The following is a 21,823-nucleotide window of genomic DNA, read 5'->3' on the forward strand; positions in this document are numbered from 1 at the left end:
TCGGCGCAGGGCGCCTACTGCGGAAGGGAACGTGAGCGCGGAGGGTCCGCGCACCGTCAGCGGGCTCGGGCGCGGAAGAGCACACTGCGTCCTCCTCAGGGGGTCTCACTTGGTTCCTCCCTTTTCCCCTAGGGGCAGCGAGGGGCCTGCGGTGGCCGTCCCGAGAGGCGCGTCCCGACAGGCGAGGGGACTGGCCGGAGCCGCCGCCCGCCTCCTGCCCGCCTCCTGCCCGCCTCCCCGGCCCCTCGCCTCGCCCGCTCGCCTCGCCCCGCCCCAGTGGGGCGGACGGGGGGCGTGCCCGGCGCAGGGCCCGCCCAGCCCCTCCCGCCCGGCCCGGGTCTGGCTCCCCATTGGCCGGCAGGCTGGAGGCGCGAGGAGGCGGGGCCCGCTTCTGGCGTCTCGCGCCCGGGAAGGTTGGCCGGGGAGCGCGGGTAGCCGCCGCGGGGAGGGCGCGCGGAGACGCGGCGGGCGCCGAGGGGACGCAGCGGCGACTGGAGCGGCGGCGCCTGGTCCGGGCCGCAACCCCTGCCTCCCGCCGCGGCCCGCAGCCCGCGGCGCCCGAGCTCCGAGGCGCTTCCCCGGGCGCTGGGCCCGAGGCGGCCAAGACGGCGGGCCGGCCGGGCGCGGGGCGGCGGGCGCTGTGCTGCGGGCTGCGCTGGTGGGGGACGGCGGGCCGCGGCGCGGGCCCGGGGCCCGGCGCGTGCGGCTGGGAGGCGCTGTGGGGGGCCGGCGCGCGGGCGGCGGCTGGGGCCATGGCCGAGGGCGGCGGGGGCGCGCGGAGGAGGGCGCCGGCGCTGCTCGAGGCGGCCCGCGCGCGCTACGAGAGCCTGCACATCTCGGACGACGTGTTCGGCGAGTCGGGCCCGGACAGCAGCGGGAACCCCTTCTACAGCACGTCGGCCGCCTCGCACTCCTCCTCGGCCGGCTCCTCGGACGACGAAGCCGAGCGCCCCGGCCCCGCGCGGGGCCCCGGCGTCCCCGCCGCCGCCGCGCAGGAGTCGGAGGAGGACGAGGCTGGCGCGGGCTGGAGCGCCACGCTGCGGGACCGCCCGGCCCCGCGCTTCGAGGGCACCGGCGGTAAGGCGCGGCCCGGGGGCGGGGGCGCGAGAATTCCCGACGCTCCACGGGTCGGCTTGCGGGTGGCAGCTGTGCGTTTCAGGAAACACACGAGGCTGCGGCAGCGTGCCGGGGCTCCTCCGAGTTCCTCGTGGGTGGATAGGATGAGGCGAGGCCACGGCAGCACGGGGGAGTGTACCCTCACGTGCTAGGAGTGGCCCCGCGTCCCGCACCAGAAGCCACTCGCCCCTGGGGGGTGGGTCAGAGTTAGGCTCTCCTAGTTAAGGGGATCCTGAAAACCTGGCGTGTCTTGGGGCGGGTGAGTCCTTTTGCGTTGCTGGCCCCAGAGCAAGCCTTACCCGGGCGCCAGGGGTGGGGCAGGTAGCGGTTGGAGCGAGGCCCTGGGAGGGCTGAGAGAGGCCACCCATGGCGTCTTCACTGGGCTTTAGTTTTCTGCAGTTAATCTGAGAAACTTTCCGTGTCCGTGCCGTTGAGGATCTCTTGGGAAAAACAGGGAAGAGTGAAAGGACCAGTTGGGCAGCCTTAAGGCGTATGCTTTTGCACCGGAAGGCACTTTCACGTGTGTCCTGCTTACCGTTACGGTCATAGACCAGCCCCTGATACCTGGAGAAGGGCTGGCAGCTCTCGCTGCTTGAGGTCCTCTTTGCTGCCTCCTTTCTTGGGAGGTGGTTTTAAAACATCTCCACTTTCCCCGCGGAAGCTCGGCAGCCTCTGCTCTCTCCCGGAGGTGGAGGCCAGCCATTTGCACTTGTCCTCTGATGCTTTTGTTCCTTGCTCTGCGCCGCCTTCCGTGGCAGCCCCTGGTTTCTGCACACTGTTTTCATGGGTGGAATGGCAGGCAGCCGGTGATGCTGACGACCAGGGAGTGGCCGCAGTGGGTATGATGCTGGGTGAAATGCGGCTTTCCCTGTGGCTCTCCCCGATTACTGTTCGACCGGTCGGGAACACAGCCCATAAAGAGGACAGGACCAAGGGACCCCTGGCTGGTGCCTGGACTCGGGTCAGGACATCAGGCTGCAGCCTGCTGGCGGGGCCGGCTGGACTCTCAGCAGGGAGTGGTCTGCAAGCCTCCAGCAGTCAGGCTGTAGTGTGGATATGCTAAGCTACAGCTGGGCTTCCAGAGTCCAGGTTAGCTGTGCAGTGTTGGAGGTGGGTACATTTAAAAGCAGGTTCTTATCTGGGCTTTGATTAAGAGTGTGGGAGTTTTCAGTCACATCACTCTGTGTAATCCTTTTACCACCACCACCCCCATATTTTCCAAAACGTCATAAAGTCTTCCAGCCCCAGACAGCTGTTTTTAATGTCGGCTCTTAAGAATTTATACTTACCCAGAGCCCTGGTTTGGCAGGCTTTATGCAGTGAGTGTCTGTGATCCAGTTTTTGATCTTGGAACACTTGTGATGCGTGTCTGCTTGGGAGGATGCGGCGTTTCCCCTGTCTCAGGGGAAAACAGGGAAATTGTGTTGGGTCCAGCCTGGTTATGAATAAGATTCATGAGTATGCTGGTTTGAGGAGGCTGAACACGCTGAAATTTTAAAGCAATATTATGTTTCTTAGTAACCTATAAATGGGAGAAGTTCTGCAGCAGAGCAGTTTAGCCACTGCAGCACAAACGATCACGAAGAGCAGCATCATGTGTCAGTTGGCATTAGTTTCAAATTCTGCTTCCTTCACATGTCCACTGAGTTCACACTTGGACCTGAGAATCGCAGTCAAGCACTATAACCAAAGACCTTAGTGGTTATTTGATGGTATATTTATACCTAGTTTTGCTTTCCTATTTTGTGTAGGAGCACAGCCCTAATTAAGAACTTTCTTCTTCCTTGCAGCGCCTTCTCCCTGAGGGAATTTGGGGTAGCGGTGGAGGGATGAGATTGATGGTTTATTAAGTAAGAATTCAGGTCCCCTGAAACAATGGAATACAGTTTACGGGGGCTGAAAATAGGTGCAGAAATACGCTGCTGGTGAGAGAAAATCCTTGTGCCTTACTAGTGCGGAGAGAGTGAAGTGTGTTAAGAGGCTTGAGAGCTGCATCCTGGATGCCCTGAGCAAAGAAGGGTCAGCCTGCAAAGTTTACCGAGTCCAGTAGCTCAGACGCTCCAGCCAGAGTGTGCTCCCCACTTTTAAGGAACGCAGCCTGCACCTCCCTCCATCTTTGATTCCCAGTTTGTTGATGGATCTCTCTGGGCTGGTACGGTGGGAAGGAGACCAAGCCAGAGGGTGGCATTTTGATCTGTAATCAGCCCTCATCAAAGAAAACCCCTAATGGAAATTGCTGTTGCTGCTAGAATCAGATGAGGAAAGCAAAGGATTCTAGACTCATGGAACAGGCTTCCTGCCTGCCTCCTGCTGTGAAAAACCACGTAGGCGTCTGTATGGAAATAGGCGTGTATGCATGTGACTGTCTTAAGTGAAGATGCGTTATCGCTTGTGCTGAGACTGGTTTCTTCTATCAGAAAGGTTATGATCGCTGTCTGGGAGCCCTCTTGATGACCTGGAACCCTTTTCAGAGAGTCCCTGTGTAGGAGAGAGACACTGGGCACCACTGTGCCTTTGATCTGCTTTCAGAGCCGCCTTTGATCTGCATTCAGAGCTGCTTTTGGCCCAGCGTGGGAGGGAGAGTACACAGTAGGGAGACATTTGATGCCCCGGAGGAGGGGAGGGAGGAGGAAGCATTTCTGTGGTTAAGGTTGTCTTCTCAGCCTTTTCGTTCTGTTTTTTTCAGTGTATTTAGCCCCCTAAGTGCACTTAGGGAGGCTCTCCAGAAGTGCACTTATGGGTGGGGAGGTCCTCTCTCTCACACCCCCTTCCCTTCTCTCTCCTCTCGCTGGGTCCCCTTGGGATGGTTTAAATACAAAGACCCTGTGTGGGTCATTTTAACCCCTGGTGGATGGAGGGGTCCGCCTGGGAGCAGAAAGTGGTTACTGGGAGCTCAGGGCCCAGGACTGTCTTCTAACTAGACTCGCAGGGTATCCCCCTAAAATAGCCCCCTCAAGCTGTCAGCCTCGTCTGCCCACCGTGCAAATAATCAGCACAGCATGCAAGCTCACTCTTTGGAAATAGCATGAAATTCAGCTGCTCTGGGAGCTCCTGCCCTTTCTGAGCAGTCTTGTGATTCGTTCTTTCTGAGGAGGCAAAGGAACAGGCAGATACACAGATGCTCGGGGGCTTCTTCTGTTTGGCTTTGTGGGTCCTTTGTCGTGGCAGGCTGGGATCTGAGCTATTTGCTCTTTCCATGAGAGCTTGGACTTCACAGGAGTTGTCTTCCCGTGTCCCATGTCAGCCACCCTCTGTCATCATGCAGTGGGGAGGTGTGACCTTGAGAAGCTGAGGAGGAACGTATGGCATTGATAATTAACACTCTGAAATGTTTTATCTTTAGAGTTTGTTGTTGATTTATTTGCTTTAGTCTTTTTGACTAACAAGGAAGAAGAGAAGCATCTTTCTCTTAAAACCAGAATTAAACCGAGACCTTCTACTGTAATGGGATTTGTCAGCTAAGATACTGGGCCCCTCTGGTCAGGTAAGCAGCTGCTCCCACCTTTAGCTCTGGCTCTGTGGGGAACTCAGATCATGGTTATGAGCTATGAGATAAATTGCATGCAGTGCTACCTGATACTCAAGCGCATGTGCGGCCACGCAGAATTCAGAGAAGGGAGCTTCCTGGGAGAGGTGTTTTGCTCTTTTCCTAGGAGTCTTTTCCTGTGGTGGGGAAACTTGAGCTCATGAGGAGGATAATAACCCACAGTTTGCATCTGTAACTTGCTTTTTCATGCATTATCGCACTGAATCGTCACAGGTACTCTGTGTGGGAGAAGTTCTCTTCTCCGCTTTACAGAGAAAGACAGATGGGGCTTTTCTGCCAGAGTCTGGGGGTAATGAGATTACCTTGGTTAAGTGATCACCACCGTCTAACTGCTCAGACTTGATAATTCAGGAAAGGTAGTGGGTTGGGTTTTTTTGTTCGTTTGTTTTTCACCTAGAATTTTTTCAAGTCAAAAATATTTATATTGGTTTTCATGTTTATACGTGGATTTGCCGTTCCCTTTTCTGGAAACATATATAGTCCTGTGAGGCTTCATGCAGGTATGGATTTGTGTATTTCAGTGGGATTTCAGTCCCACAGTAGGGACTGAAACAGAAGACCTAGGATTTTATCTAGCTTCTGATTTAATCCCTGCTGCCCTGAGCCATGGTAATGGGAGCTCAGAGCTCCAATGCGGGGAGCAGGGCTTTGAATACACCAGCCCCCTGGGAGTTGAGTGTGGTCTAGTACTCAGTTTTACAGTCTAACACTCACCTTTATTTTTAAGAGCTGTGAGTGTATATTTTTTTCTTATTAACAAGTAATATACGTTCATTTTAGGAAAAAAAAACAAAAAGAAAAATGATAAAATTTTAAAAAATCCCATAATCTCCCGTTACTCAGAGATAATCACAGTTAACTCATTGAGTGTACCCTTCATAAATCTTAGGTTACATATTATCGGGTGACCAGCTTTTTAGTTCTAATTAATATATTGTAAACATTTTCCATTAAAATTTTTTTTTTCTTAGAAGATGTTGGGGGTAGGAGTTTATTAATTAATTTATTTATTTTTGCTGCGTTGGGTCTTCGTTTCTGTGCGAGGGCTTTCTCTAGTTGTGGCAAGCAGGGGCCACTCTTCATCACGGTGCGCGGGCCTCTGACTATCGCGGCCTCTCTTGTTGCGGAGCGCAGGCTCCAGACGCGCAGGCTCAGTAGTTGTGGCCCACGGGCCTAGTTGCTCCGCGGCATGTGGGATCCTCCCAGACCAGGGCTTCAACCTGTGTCCCCTGCATTAGCAGGCAGATTCTCAACCACTGCGCCACCAGGGAAGCCCTTCCATTTAAATTTTAAAGTGTCGTTTTAATGAATCAGTTTCCTTTGGGTGGGCATTGGGTTCATTGCCCCCCTCCCTGTTTACATATATTTATTTATATTTATTATGCTGTGATAAATATTCTTGAAGTTTAAATTTGTGTGCTCATCTTTAATATATTCCTTAGCATAAAATGATCAAAACAGATTTGAATAAGGATTTTGTACATTTTAACATTTTTGATCTCTCTTGTGAAATAGCATTCTGGAAATGCAGCTACTTACACCCTGGCCAGCAGTGTACCAGAAAGTCCATTAGAAAGTCTGGCTTCTAAGGCAGCAAATCAATGTGTGATTCCTACTGGTAGTGTGGCCCTGAGAGGGTGTTCCCTGTAATAAAGCTTACTGAGGTGTGACACACACAGCACACGAGTTACCGTGTGCAGCACAACCCTGCGGCTCCCCAGGTCAAGGTAGAGTCCCTCCAGCCCCTTCCCAGTCAGTACCTAGTACCTCCCTGCCCCCAGGGGTAACCATTGTTCTGATTTCCATCACCCTCAATTAATTTTGCCTGTCATTTTGGTCTGGTTCTTTAGTTCATCATGTTATCCGAGTCTTATTCTTACAGTCTTTTTTATTTCACCTTGTAGCATTCCATTGTATAAATACTACAGTTTGTTATCCATTATCCTATAAGTGGATTTTGGACTGTTTTCAGGCTTTTATGAATAAAGCTGCTATCAATATTCTTATGCATGTTTTTTTTAAAGCTGCGGTTTTCTTTTTTTTTTTTTTTGAAGATGTTGGGGGTAGGAGTTTATTAATTAATTTGCTTTTGCTGTGTTGGGTCTTCGTTTCTGTGCGAGGGCTTTCTCTAGTTGTGGCAAGCGGGGGCCACTCTTCATCGCGGTGCATGGGCCTCTCACTATTGCGGCCTCTCTTGTTGCGGAGCACAGGCTCCAGACGCGCAGGCTCAGTAGTTGTGGCTCACGGGCCTAGTTGCTCCGCGGCATGTGGGATCCTCCCAGACCAGGGCTTCAACCCATGTCCCCTGCATCGGCAGGCGGACTCTCAACCACTGTGCCACCAGGGAAGCCCCTCTTCTGCATGTTTTTGATAGACATATGCATAATTTCCCTGGGGCGTATATACCTAGGAGTAGGATCCCTGGGTCATGGAATAGGTGTGTCGTTTCAGCCTTGGCGCTGTAGACACCATGGGCTGGGGGATCTTTTGTCGCAGAGGCTGTCCTGTGCGTTGAAGTATGCTCAGCAGCAGTCCTGGTCTCTGCCCGCTGAAGGCCAACAACACGCCTTCCTCTACTCGTGACAAACCAACTTCTCTCCAGGCACTGCCAAGTGTCCCTTGGGGAGCAAAGTCATCTGCAGTGGAGAACCACTGCTGTAGTAGTAGATACTGCCAAATGGTTTTCCAGTTTATACATGCACCAGTGGTGTATGAGATGTGCCATGTATTCATTCAGCAAGCATATTGAACCCTGCTGGGATAAAACGATAAGTAAGGCATGTCTCCTGGGGTCCAGTAGGAGAGACAAAGTGAAGAAAAAGAGCTAAGAGTCTGTGATCAAAGTAAACCTGTATTTAGATGGGATTCCAGAGGTACCTCACGTAATCCATCTGGGTTGCACCTAATCCTCTGGCAGAGGTGGCCCCGAAGCTGCATCTTGAGGAATAAAAATGAATCAGGTGAAAAGGAAGGAAAAAGGCATCTCAAACAAGGGAGCAACTTAGGCAAAGGCTGGGGTGGAAGGTGGAAAGAAGGTATGCCATCTTTGCCTATGGGCAGCCCCACTCTCCCTTGAGCTGAGCATCCTTACTTGAGGCCTTAGTGAAAATGGCTTGAAATTTGATGTTCGTCATTGTTACCACTGCAAGAAACTGTAGCTGGAATCTGAACTTGAAGTCCAGGCATGGGTACGGATTTACCCAGCAAATGCTGGATCCCCCAGTGAGGGGAATTTGGCAGGTTTGGCGAGAAATAAGTGCTTAGAGAGGGTGGAATCCATGGAGAGGCACTGGGGGTTTTTCTTTAAGGAAAGAAGAGGGGATATGAATGACAACCAGAGTCAATGTGGTAAAACCTTTATGGCCAAAGGCTGTATAGTATCAATATTAACTTAGGGTGAGGGGGAGAATGTCATGCTACAAGAACAATAGGATACCTAAAATATCCTGTAACATAAAGGGACGCTCTGCCTGGATTGGCACATGGTATAAAGTTCTTCCCCTTGTTTGTGAATTCCAGGAAGAATTAATACAGAAGTATGACTGTCTGGCCATACTTTCTTTGATTTATTAAATGCGTACTAAATATTAGGTGTGTATTTAATAAATCAGTTTATTAAAACAATTAGAACCACAAATTCTTTCTCTTCTTGTATCATTGCCATTGCTTCCAACTTTAACCAAGGCAACATCACTCATTGATCAAGGCATTGGAGCCTTCATCTGCTGGGATTCCCAGATTCCACTTTTATTGATGCCCCGCCCCCTGCTTCTATCTCTCTTCCCATTGGCTGTGGAAGAAGCGTGATCTTTACAAACTGGAGCTCATCCACTCACTTTTCTGCTTAAAACCTTTCAGTGGCTTCAACTTCAAGCCAGAGGGAATTCCCAAGTCCTTCGCAGGGCCTGCTAGCCTTCCTGTCCCATGTTCCTTTGGGTACCTGTCCTACAGCACTCTCTCGCCACATGATCTGTCCATCTCAGAGCCTTTGTGCCTGCCAGACCTTCACCTGGAATGTTCTTCCCAGTACTCGAATAGCAGCCCTTTCTTGTTGGTCTGGTCTTGGTTCAAATGTCACTGCCTCCAAGAACCTAAAATCACCGTCTTCCCTCTGGTCCCTTTTAGCACCCATATAAGCTAACTCCTTCCCAGGGCTGAGACCTTGGATGTCTTGGTCATGGTTAAAACGTGGTAATTCCTCAAGTTCTGTTGGATAAATGAATGAACAAAAGACTAGATGGATGTGGAAGTAGATTTTTTAAATGGGGGTGGGAATTGATGTCGGTGAATAAATGTTTACAAGGACCTGTGCGTTTTTAACATCTAAATTGTGGAAGCATGTATGGGGAATGAGTTCCTTCCCAGGAGGGCACTGAAGCAAGTCTGGGATGTGTTTAACAGGGATTTCCATCCTGGATGGAAGACAGAACTCGTTGGCCTCTGGGGAACACTCCAGCCCCGGGCTTCTACAACCTGCCCACTTCCTAGTAGCTGGAGACCTCCAAGACAGGACTGTTAGGAATTTGCAGGGAAGCCAGCTCCTTGTACAGCTTAACTGTTTAACAAACGCCTGTGTATCACTTACTGTGTGCGCCAGATAGCGTCCTGAGCACTTTCTAACCTATGTAATCCTCATAACAACCCTGTGAGGTCAGGACTATTATTTTTCCTATTTTTAACATGAGGAAACTGAGTCACAGAGAGGTTAAGTGACATAGTGTGGACTGGTCCCTTTGATTAGGGTATAAGTAAGCATCATACTTAAGCATGAATGTGGACCATGGTATACGCTGGTCAGATCAACTAATTAAAAATAAGTCCCTTGCAGGGGGCTCTGAGTTGAAGACCATTGTCATTCTCCAAATCTGTCTCACCCATTGACTCTCATCCCAGGCTTTGGCTGCACTTAATTTCCCAAACTGCCCCCCACCCGACCCCCATGCAGCGAGAAGGGCCAATGCCTGGGTTCTGGGCAATGGAAGATGAGGCAAAGTGTGGACCCCATGCTCGGGCCTGGCCAGAAGGGAGGCTCCTCTGGGCCACACGTCAGAGATGCTGGGGCCACCAGATGAGAGGACCTTGTGTCTGAATCACCATTTGGAGCACAGCCACCCGTGGATCAGTCATATCTGTCATGGACTAAATTTATGAAGAAATGAACTTCCCTCTTGTTTGCTCCCTCATGCATGTGAAAGGGGCATGGCGTGGAGGGCGGGTTTTACAGCAGCCAGCAGAGTCCTATTTGCGTGGATGTTGAAGAAAAGAGACAGATGGGGGAAAGCGAATTCAAATCAGTAGGGCCCTTGCTGATCATCTGTACAAGGATTTACGAGGGGAGAAAACTGGGAAAAAAAGCCTAGAGAAAAAAAATGAATTATTTTCATTCTCTCAGTGAAGTTCCCATTGTAACTTTGGAACAGGTGAGATGATGCAGGTAAGCAATGTGCACGGGGTATTCTAGACGCAGTTATTAATTGCACATTGATGTTTTGAAGTGGTAGAGTGTTTGCAAGGGGCTTGGTGGTAGGTTTCTGGTGGGGAGCGAGCATGCCCAGGGTAAAGGGCCAGGGGTCTGCCAAGTGCTCGCCCTGTGGTCTTGGGCAGGGGACCCAGTGGAGCTCAGCACTGAGAATCAGTAAAGACATGTGGGAAAGCACAGAGCTGGTGCTTCATTCCAGGTAGCTGATTCTCATTCCTTTAAACTACTTTTTTCCTCTGTGGCCAAAACGGACATGATGGATATTGTGCTACTTAGAAGGTTTTCAAAACTTTTTAGCAACCAGGAACCTCAGGACAAAACCAGGGGCCTCTCTTTGAAGCTGGAGTGAGAGGCCCCAGAACCCACCCAGCTGGCCTCCCCACCCTCTCTGGCAGCCCTCAGCCGTGTGGCACCCTGTGAGGTGCTTCAGGATCCCTCTCCCATCTGTCGAGGGCCTTCAGCTGGTGGAACCCAGGCTGGATGGGGAGAGAGACGCCACGGGCAGATGATAGACATCGGTGAGAAGCAGTTAGTGTCCTTGCCTCTGCTGGGCCCCATCCTCTTTCACATGGTGGAGAGGAGACCAGTAGGTGAACGCAATATTGTTGTTTCAGAGCCACCACAAAGCTTCCATGGCAAAGGTGATTAAAAATTTAATTACTTTAGAAGAACCAGAGAAGGAGGAGACCTGTTTTCTCAAGTTTGGAAAACAGAGTTACAAAGAGAATATAAGGGATTGGGATAAAGGATAATTTTCTGGGAAGAAAAAAATAGAAACCAGTGGAATCATTTAGAGAGTGGTTAACGAAGGGCTTGCTTATGTGAGCTCCTTCTACATTTGGGGAAGTGGAGAATCAGTAGTATCTGACATAAGCTTCCCTGGGACCCCCGCTGTGTCAGTGGGGTGTGCTGAGTAACGATGCCGAGGCTCCGTGAGTGAGTAGACCTTCACTTCAGAATTCACATTGGAAAAAATCTACCCCTTCGTCCTCATCTGCTTGTAATGATGCGTGCTTTCCTCGGGCCCCAGCGTTTGAGGTAAATAAAAATGTTCCATTTGGTTTGCTCTTAACATCGTTGTATTTCAGCAAAATTCCCAATCAGGCTTCCTTGGCTAGCTGAGAAACTTGGACCACAGTTATTTCACCTGAGGGGACATGCATTCAGAATTCCAGTGGAATCTGGAAAATTAGCTGATTGGAAATTGGCGATAACTCCAGTGAGAAGGCTTTTAAGATTGAAAGAGGTGAATTTTAGGTAAATATCAGCAAGTGTAAATTCACACTGTGTATCACACATTTATAGACTCATTGTCTTCAAGAAGTTTGTCAGAGAAGAAATAGAAAGATTTTGAAAAGATGACGGTAAGTTCAGGGAGACGGCAGATTCCATCAGGGAAGTTGGAGTGGCTGGCTGCCAGGGTACAGCCCAGACTCTGTGTGAGATGCTCTGTTGGGAGGGAGGGGGACCTGTCCCAGCTCAGCATCCAAAGCGCCGCCTCCTGCAGGGCAGCTCCAGGCACCCAACGAGATCCTATCTGGTCTGACAGAGGAGGCACTCAGTGAAGTACCCTCCCCATTGTCTTGCTGGGCTCCAAAGAGCAATTCCCAGTGTCCCTGCTGCCAAAGGACCAGCCAAAGCCATGGGCCCCCTGGCGTGTGCCAATATTCTTTCACCCCAGAAGGTTATTGACAGCAGGGCTGGAAAACGTTTAAGTACAGTTGCCTGGAAAACTAAAGTTAAATGGCCCCCCAAAAGAAAAGCTCTTGAGTTCAGACTTCATCTCTTCTTTTGAATACACTTCATTCATGTGGCCTGTGACGGGCTAGGCACTGTGTCAGCAGCTGGGGCTTGAGAAATGGATGAGGAAAGCATGGTACCCAGCCCTGAAGACAGGAAGTGCTCAAAGACTTGTGACCTGTATGGTAGGTGCTGTCGTAAGAAGGGCATCCTGGTGCTGTGGGAGCTGCCAGGACCAGCACTTCTGTAGACCCATAAACGTGACCGGGACACAGCACCAAGGGAAGCCAAGGATGGTTTGCTCAGATACCTGCTCCTCGCCAGCTCCAGAGTGTCTCCCCCGGGATGGGATCAGGAGCTGGGCAAGCGGGATCGCTCTAGATAGAAGGATCACAGCTGTGCCTAAGTTCTGACCTGCAGCCAATTCCCGTTTCCATTAAGGGATCCAACTAAAGGTGATACAACAGATCATCTTACCCTAAACTTGTTACTGGGAATAAAAAAAGTCTGATAGTTGTGGAGTTAAAAAGAAAAGGAATACTTCTTTTCTTGGTAGTTTTCATACTGTGCAGTCTTTTAAAAATTATACACATGAACTATCTAATTTTATTTACATGCATTAATATCATACATGGTTTTTAACTGCAGTCCTGTTTTACCCTTTTTTGTTAGAATTCTCCTCACTGCCTACCTCCGTGTAGTCTGTGTTGACAGCTTGTTGCTCATACGCAAACACATTTGTGCATATACATCATGTGTAGGAGTTTTTGGGGTCATTGTTTAACAAATACAGACTCACTTTATATACGTTTGTATTATGCTCTTCTCATTCAAGAATACTTCATCAATAACTTCCTTCTGTTCCTAGCTTACTTTATTTCTATAAGGAATGGCTGCCAAAACTTTATCAAATGCCTTTATTTTTATCATTTATAAAATGCATTTATCGCTGTGGTCCTATTTTTTATTCACATTTAATTTATGGACGAAGTAGATTTCACTGATTTCCTGGTATTGAGATTCCCTTACTTTCCTGGAATATATCCAAGTTGGTCTCTGTTTTGGTTTTTTTGGGGGGTTTTTGGGGTTTTTTTTTTGCGGTACGTGGGCCTCTCACTGTTGTGGCCTCTCGGAGCACAGGCTCCAGACGCGCAGGCTCAGCGGCCGTGGCGCATGGGCCCAGCCGCTCCGCAGCATGTGGGATCTTCCCAGACCGGGGCACGAACCCACGTCCCCTGCATTGGCAGGCGGACTCTCAACCACTGCGCCACCAGGGAAGCCCCAATGTGGGCCATTTTTAAAGTCTTTATTGAATTTGTTACAGTATTGCTTCTGTTGTATGTTTTGGTTTTCTGGCCGTGCGGCATGTGGGATCTTAGCTCCCCGACCAGGGATCAGACCCACACACCCTGCATTGGAAGGCGAAGTCTCAACCACTGGACTGCCAGGGAAGTCCCTTTTTTGGTTTTTTGGTAGTAGCCATGCTAATGAGTGGGAGGTGGTATCGATTTGCATTTCCTTAATGATTAGTGATGTTGAGCATCTTTTCATGTGCTTGTTGGCCGTTCATATATTTGTATATTGTAGAAATGTTTGTTCACGTTTTTTGCCCATCTTGTCCAAATGGCTAAACATTTGCCTAAGGCAGGACTGAAGCCAACTGTAAAATGAACTTCTAGGATAAAGACACAGTCTGAAGTTTTGTTCTTTTAAAAAAGCATTTATATTTTATTAAACATTTTGGGTGTCAAAATTCAAGAGGTTGACAGTATAGTACAGGAATAGTAATTTCTCATGCTGTCGGTGGCTTTCCTATACCTGCAGTCGCACCACTGCACACTTGGGAACACTTGTGTTCACTTCCTGTTGGGCTAAGGAAGGGGCAAGGTGGTCGTGTCTGCCAACACAGGGACTTGTGCCAGTGACAGTGCACCTTCCTCCCCCACAGTAGCTCTTGAAGGTAGAGACTTACCTTCTTTTCATCTCCTAGACTTGAGGACTTGGTCGGTCTGTGGGGTGATGCAATGTCATTGGCAAAATCCCACGAACTAAACCTTGGTTGACTGCTTACAGGTATTCTTTGAGTATTTTTTAGGAGTAAACTTCAGATGTTGCCTCACTTGTAATTTTTACTTCTAATATTTCCGACTGCAGTTGCTACGTCCTGCAGTCCCTTGAGGAAAAACTGGGAGCATGGCAGTGGAACAGTGTGTTTTTCTTCCACGATAACAAAATCATTTCTGAATTTCTGTCTGCACCTCAGATTTTGGTATACGAGCATGGATACGTGCATGGATTTTGGTGTCTTCCCAAGGAGATGATTCATATCACGTAAAGAACACTTATGCTCTTGTGACACGTCAGCCTGGTGACCCAGGATTCTGCAGGCCAGCCAGAAAGGCAGGACCGGGGGTAACTCCCTCACCACTGTAGGCTTTCGGCGTTCAGAGGCCTCTGGCTGTGTTTGCAACCTTCACACGTGTGCTGTGCAAGATGCAGAAGGAGCACATTAATTCAGGGGAACAAATCCTCAGCATCACATTTTCCAGGAGGAACTTCGTAACTAGGATTCATAGTTTGGGTGATTCAACAGCTCTTCATCTTCTAACTACTGAAAATGGTAGTTATTACCCACATGGTAATCGTTTCAACAGACACTTTGAGTGTAACGTTAGTTTCCATAGGCTTAAAACTACAAGACATTGTCTTCTTAAAGGGCTCTTGTAAGGTTATTTTAAAACTTGACTAATGGAAACAAAATTATTCTGTAACACTTTCTTCATACTCTGTTATTTTTAATAGATTGAAAGTGATTTATTGTGGATGTTGTCATAAATCATTGTGGAATTTTTTTCTGTTCCTGAATTTTTAAGCTGGCAGAGTTGACTTTCTGATTTTAATTCATCTTCACTAGGTGAAGAATTCACAAATAGGACTTTTTCTTGAAATACTCATAGCCTGAATGAAATTGAATGATTATAAAATTACATTAAATTCTCAAGGGCTGTTTGCTTTAGTCTTATGAAAGCTAGTGCATGAAATAATTCTACAGAGATTATAATTTTGATATAATCTAAACTATTTTTCTGCCTTCTGTCATTACTTAAATTTTATGCCTCAGTTCTAAAGGATAGATATTTTTTCTAAAGTTATCTGGACTACGTACGTGTAATGTTTGTATTAACTATCATTCTGTTCCTTGATTTAAGTATTTGAAAGCTCTTAATCTTACTACATTTTTTCTTTATAAAATTGTCAACTGTTCCAATCTTTAATTACTGCAACATTTTACTCATACCAGTAAATATACATTTGTACTTTAACTTATAGAATTCCACCATAGAAAGCTCATAAGTTTATATCTTCAGCCTGAGTTATATCTAGAATGCTTAATTGTAGTGAAAGTGAATACTCAGATATTAATAACAAATCTGAATTGCATGTCCTGTGCCTTCTGCCTGAGATGGCTGTACTGCTTAGGCGTGATGAGAATCTACATGACTAAATGGTGTTGATCACCCATTACTTCAAGGGTGTCAGAAATGACATTGACGCAGGCATCAGCCTTCAGCCTTGCCAAGGCCGAGACCATTCGGCTCCTTAGTCATCAGTTTTCTCTCCTCTTTGCTTCATGGAGTCTTGGTTCTATTCCATTTGTTGTTAGAGCTTTTCCTTCCTTGTTTTTCCTCTGCTGTGGTGCCTGGTGCCTAGTAGTATATACTCTGAATTCTTGTCTTCAAAGACCTTTCCTTTTATCGTGATAGCTGAGGAGCCTTTATCTTGATGCCTAGGGAGCCATTTTCAAGTCCCGTGGTTCCCAGACGTTATCTCACCATCCAGGCTGCTCTGACATCGTCCACAGCCAGTCTGTGTCCATCTCCATGTTCTGTTTCCTTTTTAGGTACGAGTTCATTCTGCCTGAAGAACAGTCTTTTTTTTTCTTTATCCTTAATTCAGAAACTTAACTGGCATATGGCTCTTGTCTTATCCCTTATGTCCAGAGCTGGGTGCCCTGTACTGCCTGTCCTTCATCTGTGTTTTTCTCTCTCTCTGTCTCAGGATGTAGCTTGAAAGTCTCATAGCCTGTCCCTTATGCTTTTCATTTCTTCATACTTGGGCTTTTCTCCTTTATTTCTTGGACTTGATCTTCTGAGTCAGTGACTCAAGGATCATCTGCGACCACCTTCTCGTTCTCTTTGCCTGAAGAGTTGTTTCTTGGGGAAATGATGTTTTATAGTTACAGGAAATCTTTTTTTCCCCTGTGTGTGTTGCCGTTGCATCTCTTTGAGTGCTGTTATTACTATTTTAATTAAAATGCAAGTTGGCATCTGTATCTTCCAGCAGCGCTCTCCCCCTGAGTGAGTGTTGTGTTTCTTCTGAGTCATCACACTCCCTGTGCTGTGAGACCCTTGGAAGGGCGACTGTCTTTCTTTGTGGGCTTGTGGGCCTGGGTGGTAGAGAGAAGGCAGCTGACACGTCCACGGCTGACACCTGCAGGACCTCCTGCTTGTTCTCTCAGGCTCAGGGGCAGGAAACCGCGCCTGTTTTCCAGCTGTTTCTCTACCTGTGGAGCCTGGGAATCTAGGTGAGGGCACAGGTGAGGCTGACCGTCCTCCCCGGTCCACAGGTGTCCTCAGGCCTCCTGCAACTGGGACTCCGGGGCGGTCCCTCCAGCTTGAGGCAGGAAAAGGAGGGGGCAGGCTCCCCTCCACCTGGAGCCTGCGGGTCTCCACACAGGAGAGGCCTGGTGGGGAGGGGGAAGGGTTGTGATGGAGTTGCTGTGTTCTTTCTTTTTTTCTTTTTTTTTTTTTGTGGTACGCGGACCTCTCACTGCTGTGGCCTCAACTGTGTTCTTTCAAAGAGAAACGTCAAAGACTATCTCAAGGAGAAGAATAAAGGTTAATTGGGTAGCATTTAAAATATTTTATTGCACACTTGGATAAGTATTGTTATCCCCATTATACAAACGAAACAGGCTTTGCGAGGTTAAGGGATGTATACCATAAGCAATAGTGCTGGAAGCAGGGGTCTAACTCGGCTGCTTGGTCTCTTTCTGCGAGAAGAGGCCTGGCACACAGTGAGCATTCCCTTGAATGTTGGCTCGTACTGTCCTGTGCTGCTCTGCCATCCTCATGGTTACAAACCTGTGGGTGCTTTGGAGGAGTTAGCGGAGAGGTGGGTGGCTTTCCAATCAGATTCATGTTCAGGGCTTCCATTCCTCAAACTTTCTTTCTTTTTTTGGTGGGGGGAGTATAATTGCTTTACAACACTGTGTTAGTTTCTGCTGTACAGTGAAGTGAATCAGCTGTTGTATGTATACATATATCCCCTCCCTCTTGGACCTCCCTCCCTCCCACCCCCCCATCCCACCCATCTAGGTCGTCACAGAGCACCGAGCTGATCTCCCTGTGCTATACAACAGGTTCCCACTAGATATCTGTTTTACACATGGTGGTGTATTTATGTCAGTCCTAATCTCCCATTCGTTAACTTTCTAACAAGGACTTGGTCTGGTAGTTGCTTGGATGAAGACAAGAAGCCATTAAGGGCAGGAGTCTCCCTGAAGACCCTCATTCTGGAACACCAAAGTCATGACCATGTGAGCAGTGGCTTGAAGTGGCCTTTGGCTAGAGGGACGGGTGTTCAACTGGGCCAAATATTACATAATTGAGGCCTATTAAATGTTGTTCTTTCTATCATAAAAGACTTTTAGTTTTGGACTTTTAGCATCGCTTAAAATTATTTTGACCTATTTTCCACGCTTTCTACGTGGAGATTAAAAGACTAGTTCCTCAGAGCCAAGAGAAGGTGGCCCCAGTTTTCTGGTCTTGTCTCGGCCGGGTTCCGTGACCTTCAGCCAGCCCGTGTGTCAGCATCGGCCAAATAGCTTATCAGATGCCTCGGCACTTTCTGACTTCATATTGGGTGAAGTTTGAGAGTGTAAAGAACTTTTTGAGTCAGAATTCCCAAGACTGCTTTGAGTCCAGCCAAATTTTTGAGTTCTCAGACTTCCCAGTCTCCGGTAATTCACTTGGCAAAGTAATTTAACCTGAGCCTCAGTTTTCTAATCTGTAAAATGGGGACATAGTAGATCCTCACAGCCTCGTCGGAAGGCATAACATGTTTGTAAAGTGTCTGTGTCTGACCCTTAGCAAGTCCCCCTGCTCTGTCTGTCCCCGAACCCTTCACAGGCCTTTCTTAAGGATGAAGAGGAGAAACACTGGGCCACGTGGGCAGCTTCTGTGGGCCCCCCCGGCTCACTCCCTTTGGGCGACCAGTCAGGTGTGCACGTGGGTGTCGGTTCCCTTTAGAATCAGTTCATCTGGACAGCGTTGCTTGTGAGAAGTGTGGATGTAGAATATGTTGAGTAATATTTGGCACAAGCATTTCTTTTTTCAGGAAAGACTGGGCAAGTCTGAGCATTCACAGGTTTTGGCTGGACGCCCTGTTTGGCAGACGCCCCTGCCTCCATCAGCCATCACTGCTGGCAGGGGCTCCGTGGCTGGGGTCCTGCTCTCGTACACTGTGCGGCAGTTCCGGCCCTTGGTCCCCCTCCCCCAGGCCCCTCCGCATCACACTTCCGTCCAGGTGCCTCTCCCGCCTCGTCTGGGGTCGGCAGATGTTTGCTGCCTGGGCACTGCCGGCCGTGCCGATGCCCAAGGCCTCTAGTTTGGGAGATGCCCGGGCAGCAGAAATCCTGATCAGAAGATGAGGAGGCGTGAGAAACCTGGTTACTTACTGATGCCGACGTGTTTTCAGTGTTTCTTTAACCCTCCAGAAGTCAGGGGAGAGTGGAAACTCTATACACTTCTTTTCCTTCCGGCTCTGACTGCCATCCCCACGTTCAGAAGGAAGGTACCTCGCGCTGGATCCTGGCACCCCGGGCAGCTCCCCGGCCTGACCGTGGCAGGCCCTCGGCTCCGACGAGCCCCTCCCAGCACCACGGCCCCTCTCTGCCCTTGAACTTGGCCTGTGAAGGGTCTGCTGCTCACCCTTCTGTCCCCAGGCCGCAGGCGCTGAGGTCCTCCCCGTGCCAGGTCAGGAGTTCCCTGTGAGAAGAGCTACCTCAGTGCCAGCAGGCAGTCACTGACCTCTCCCCGCATGCCAAGGACATGCACGTTCACATGCCCCGTGGGCTGGGCACGGGCCGCGTCTCGTGGGCGTTGTCTGCACGCCACGGCCGGGGTGGCCTGTGACCCGGGGGCCAAAGCCAGCGTCCTTTCCTCACATCCCACAGCCTCCCGAAAGGTGGACGTGGCCCGTTCCTGCCGACAGTCTGCACGGGGCTGCCCCTGCTGATAAATGTCAGGTGCCAGGCGGGAGGGACAGAGTGAATGCTGCGGGGACAGCGGTGCTTCCCAGGTGACAGCAGGCAGCACATGCCTCTCAGGGGATGATGGAATCGCTTGGGCTTTCACATCTCGTCAGAATTCCCAACCGTGTCCCTTGGTAGCCAAGTGACCCCCTCGGAGGCAGGTTTCTCATGTAGGAAATGGAGGCCCCTCGCCCTGTGTGACCTGTCCAGCGTTTGTAAAGCCCCTTCCGTGGTGCCTGCATGTAACGAGGCACTTAGGAAGCGTTGGCCCTTTTCCTGTTCCTGGTCTCCCGTGTCCATGCGGTGGACGGTGAAGTAACAAGTGTTTATTGAGCACATCTGTGTTTCAGTCGCCGTTCTAGGCTCTTGGAATTCGTCAGCGAACAAGACAGATTCCTGCCTGCGTGAGGTATACATTTTTTTTTTTTAACATCTTTATTGGAGTATAATTGCTTTACAGTGGTGTGTTCATTTCTGCTGTATAACAAAGTGAATCAGTTATGCATATGTTCCCATATCTCTTCCCTCTTGCATCTCTCTCCCTCCCACCCTCCCTATCCCACCCCTCTAGGTGGTCACAAAGCACGGAGCTGATCTCCCTGTGCTATGCGGCTGCTTCCCACTAGCTATCTATTTTACGTTTGGTAGTGTATATATGTCCATGCCAGTCTCTCGCTTTGTCACAGCTTACCCTTCCCCCTCCCCATATCCTCAAGTCCATTCTCTATCTTGAGCGGGAAACAGACGGTTAGTGATAACCAGGGTGAACAGATGGTGTGTTAGAATGGAAGCATTAGGAAAGAAGCAGTGGACAGGATTAGGGGGCTCGGGGGTGCTGGAGCAGGGGACAGCTGCACGGTTCAGTAGGGCAGACGGGATAGGCCCCATGGAGAAGGTGAGATTGGAGCAAAGGTGAGGGAGGTGGATATCCTTCCCATGCAGGCAGGGGAGCGACCAGCGTAAGGCCCCAGGTGGAAGTGTGCCTGGAGGGGAGGGAGGCCGAATTGCTGAGGGTGGGTGAGGGCGTGGAGGACAGGCAGTCCCAGAGGCACGGGCTGGAGGCGGGTCACGGAGGGTCTTGCTGGCCGTCGTAGGGGCATGGCTTTAACTGGATTGAGATGGGGAATCTTTGGGGTGTTTTCAGCAAAGAGAAGCCTGGCCCAACACAACTTTTAAAGAGATGCTCTGGGGCAGGTGTAGGATCTGGCCACGTAGTGACCTGAAGAGAGGGGCTGGAGGAGTGGAGGCCGCGATGCGTTCAGATTCTGGACGTGTCTTAAAACTAGAATCAACCACGTGCCCTGATGGACTGAACGACCTGACCTTGGGGACTGAGCTTTGGAGGAATCATCGGCAGTGTTGACGGAAGAAGGATGCATCATTTTCCCAAAAGCTTGGCTTGACGCCGGGTGGAGCTGACGTCAGCAGGGTCTCCTGACATCCTTTAGTTGAGTCACCCTCGGCCTCCCCCATGCCCTTGTTAATATCCTTGCCACTGGTGATGGTGGTAGTGGTGTTGGTAACAGCTGTCTGAGAACCAGACCACAAGGCCTGGTGTGCATTGGCCGTTACGGCTGAGTTCCCAGGTGTGAAGGAGGTGGGCCTAACCACTTTCCCCTATAAGGTGAGCATGTGCCAGCATCACCTGACCAGTGGGAGGGGCTCTGGAAGAGGGGCCAAGGTTAGCTCTGCTGTGGAGCCCTCCTGGGAAGACCTGCTCCCCTGGGCATCCCCGGGCAGGACCTCCTGCTCTCTGAGTAGTTGGCTCCTGAGAAGATGCCAAGTGGCCCTCGGCAAAGCTGGGAGGGCTATTCTTTTGCAGGAGGGTTGCCAGATAGAACACAGGATACCAGGTCAACTTGAATATCAAATAAACAGTGAATAATTTTTTTTAGTGTAAGTTTGCCCCAAATACGGCATGGGGCATACTTGTATGAAAACATTACTGTTGTTTATCTGAAATTCAAAGTGAAGTAGGCGTCCTGTATTTAAATTTGCTAAACCTGGCTAGCCTCTGTTGGTGTGTCCTTGCTAATGGACGAGGTGCACCTTCGTAACCTGTCAGAGTTGCCGAGTAACTGACTTGACTTTGGAAGAGACGTTTCATTGTGTGGGGAGAAGATTCTGTGTGTTCTTGCGTCTGTCTTTCCCCGTCGTCTGAGCAGAGAATCCGGCCTCATCCCGAGCTCTCATCAGAGCCCTGTGCAGCCTGCCCTTCCTCTCCTGTTTCTCCCACGTGAGTTGTGCCGGGGGACTCCCTGCTGGCCCACTGCTGGGTTTTAAGTCCTCCTGGATGAGGCAGTGCTGAGGACCGAGGCTCAAGGTCTTCAGCCCCAGGAAACCCAGGACTAGAAGCCGTGGGAGTGGAGTCGGGTGCCAGCGGCGCAGAGGCCTTGGGCTGGCTCTGCCCTCTGAGAGCTTATGGTCTGCTCTGCTGGGGAGACCTCTGCTTCCAGCTCTGTCCTGAGCACCTACTCTGCTAGGTACCCCCTCCCTCTGTTGTGGGCTGATTATGTCCCCTCCCTAAATTTGTATGTTGAAGTCCTAGGACCACAGAATGTGACTGTTCAGAGATAGGGCCTTTAAAGGTGATTTCATTAAAGTGAGGTCATTAGGCTGGGCCCTA

General features: G+C 49.8%; 1 protein-coding gene across 1 annotated transcript in view; it reads left to right on the top strand.

Moving 5' to 3' along the window:
• Positions 1-752: 752 nt before the first annotated feature.
• Positions 753-21,823, top strand: part of PGBD5 (piggyBac transposable element derived 5) — a gene marked incomplete at both ends in the record, with an annotated part of 87,180 nt that continues 66,109 nt past the window's right edge. Inside the window, one exon of the mRNA XM_079713392.1 lies at positions 753-1,077. Within this exon, the coding sequence (XP_079569518.1) occupies positions 753-1,077 (325 nt within the window). The remainder of the gene's footprint in view (positions 1,078-21,823) is intronic.

This window comes from Hyperoodon ampullatus (genome assembly GCF_949752795.1).
Source record: "Hyperoodon ampullatus genome assembly, chromosome: 1".
Lineage (NCBI taxonomy): Eukaryota > Metazoa > Chordata > Mammalia > Artiodactyla > Ziphiidae > Hyperoodon > Hyperoodon ampullatus.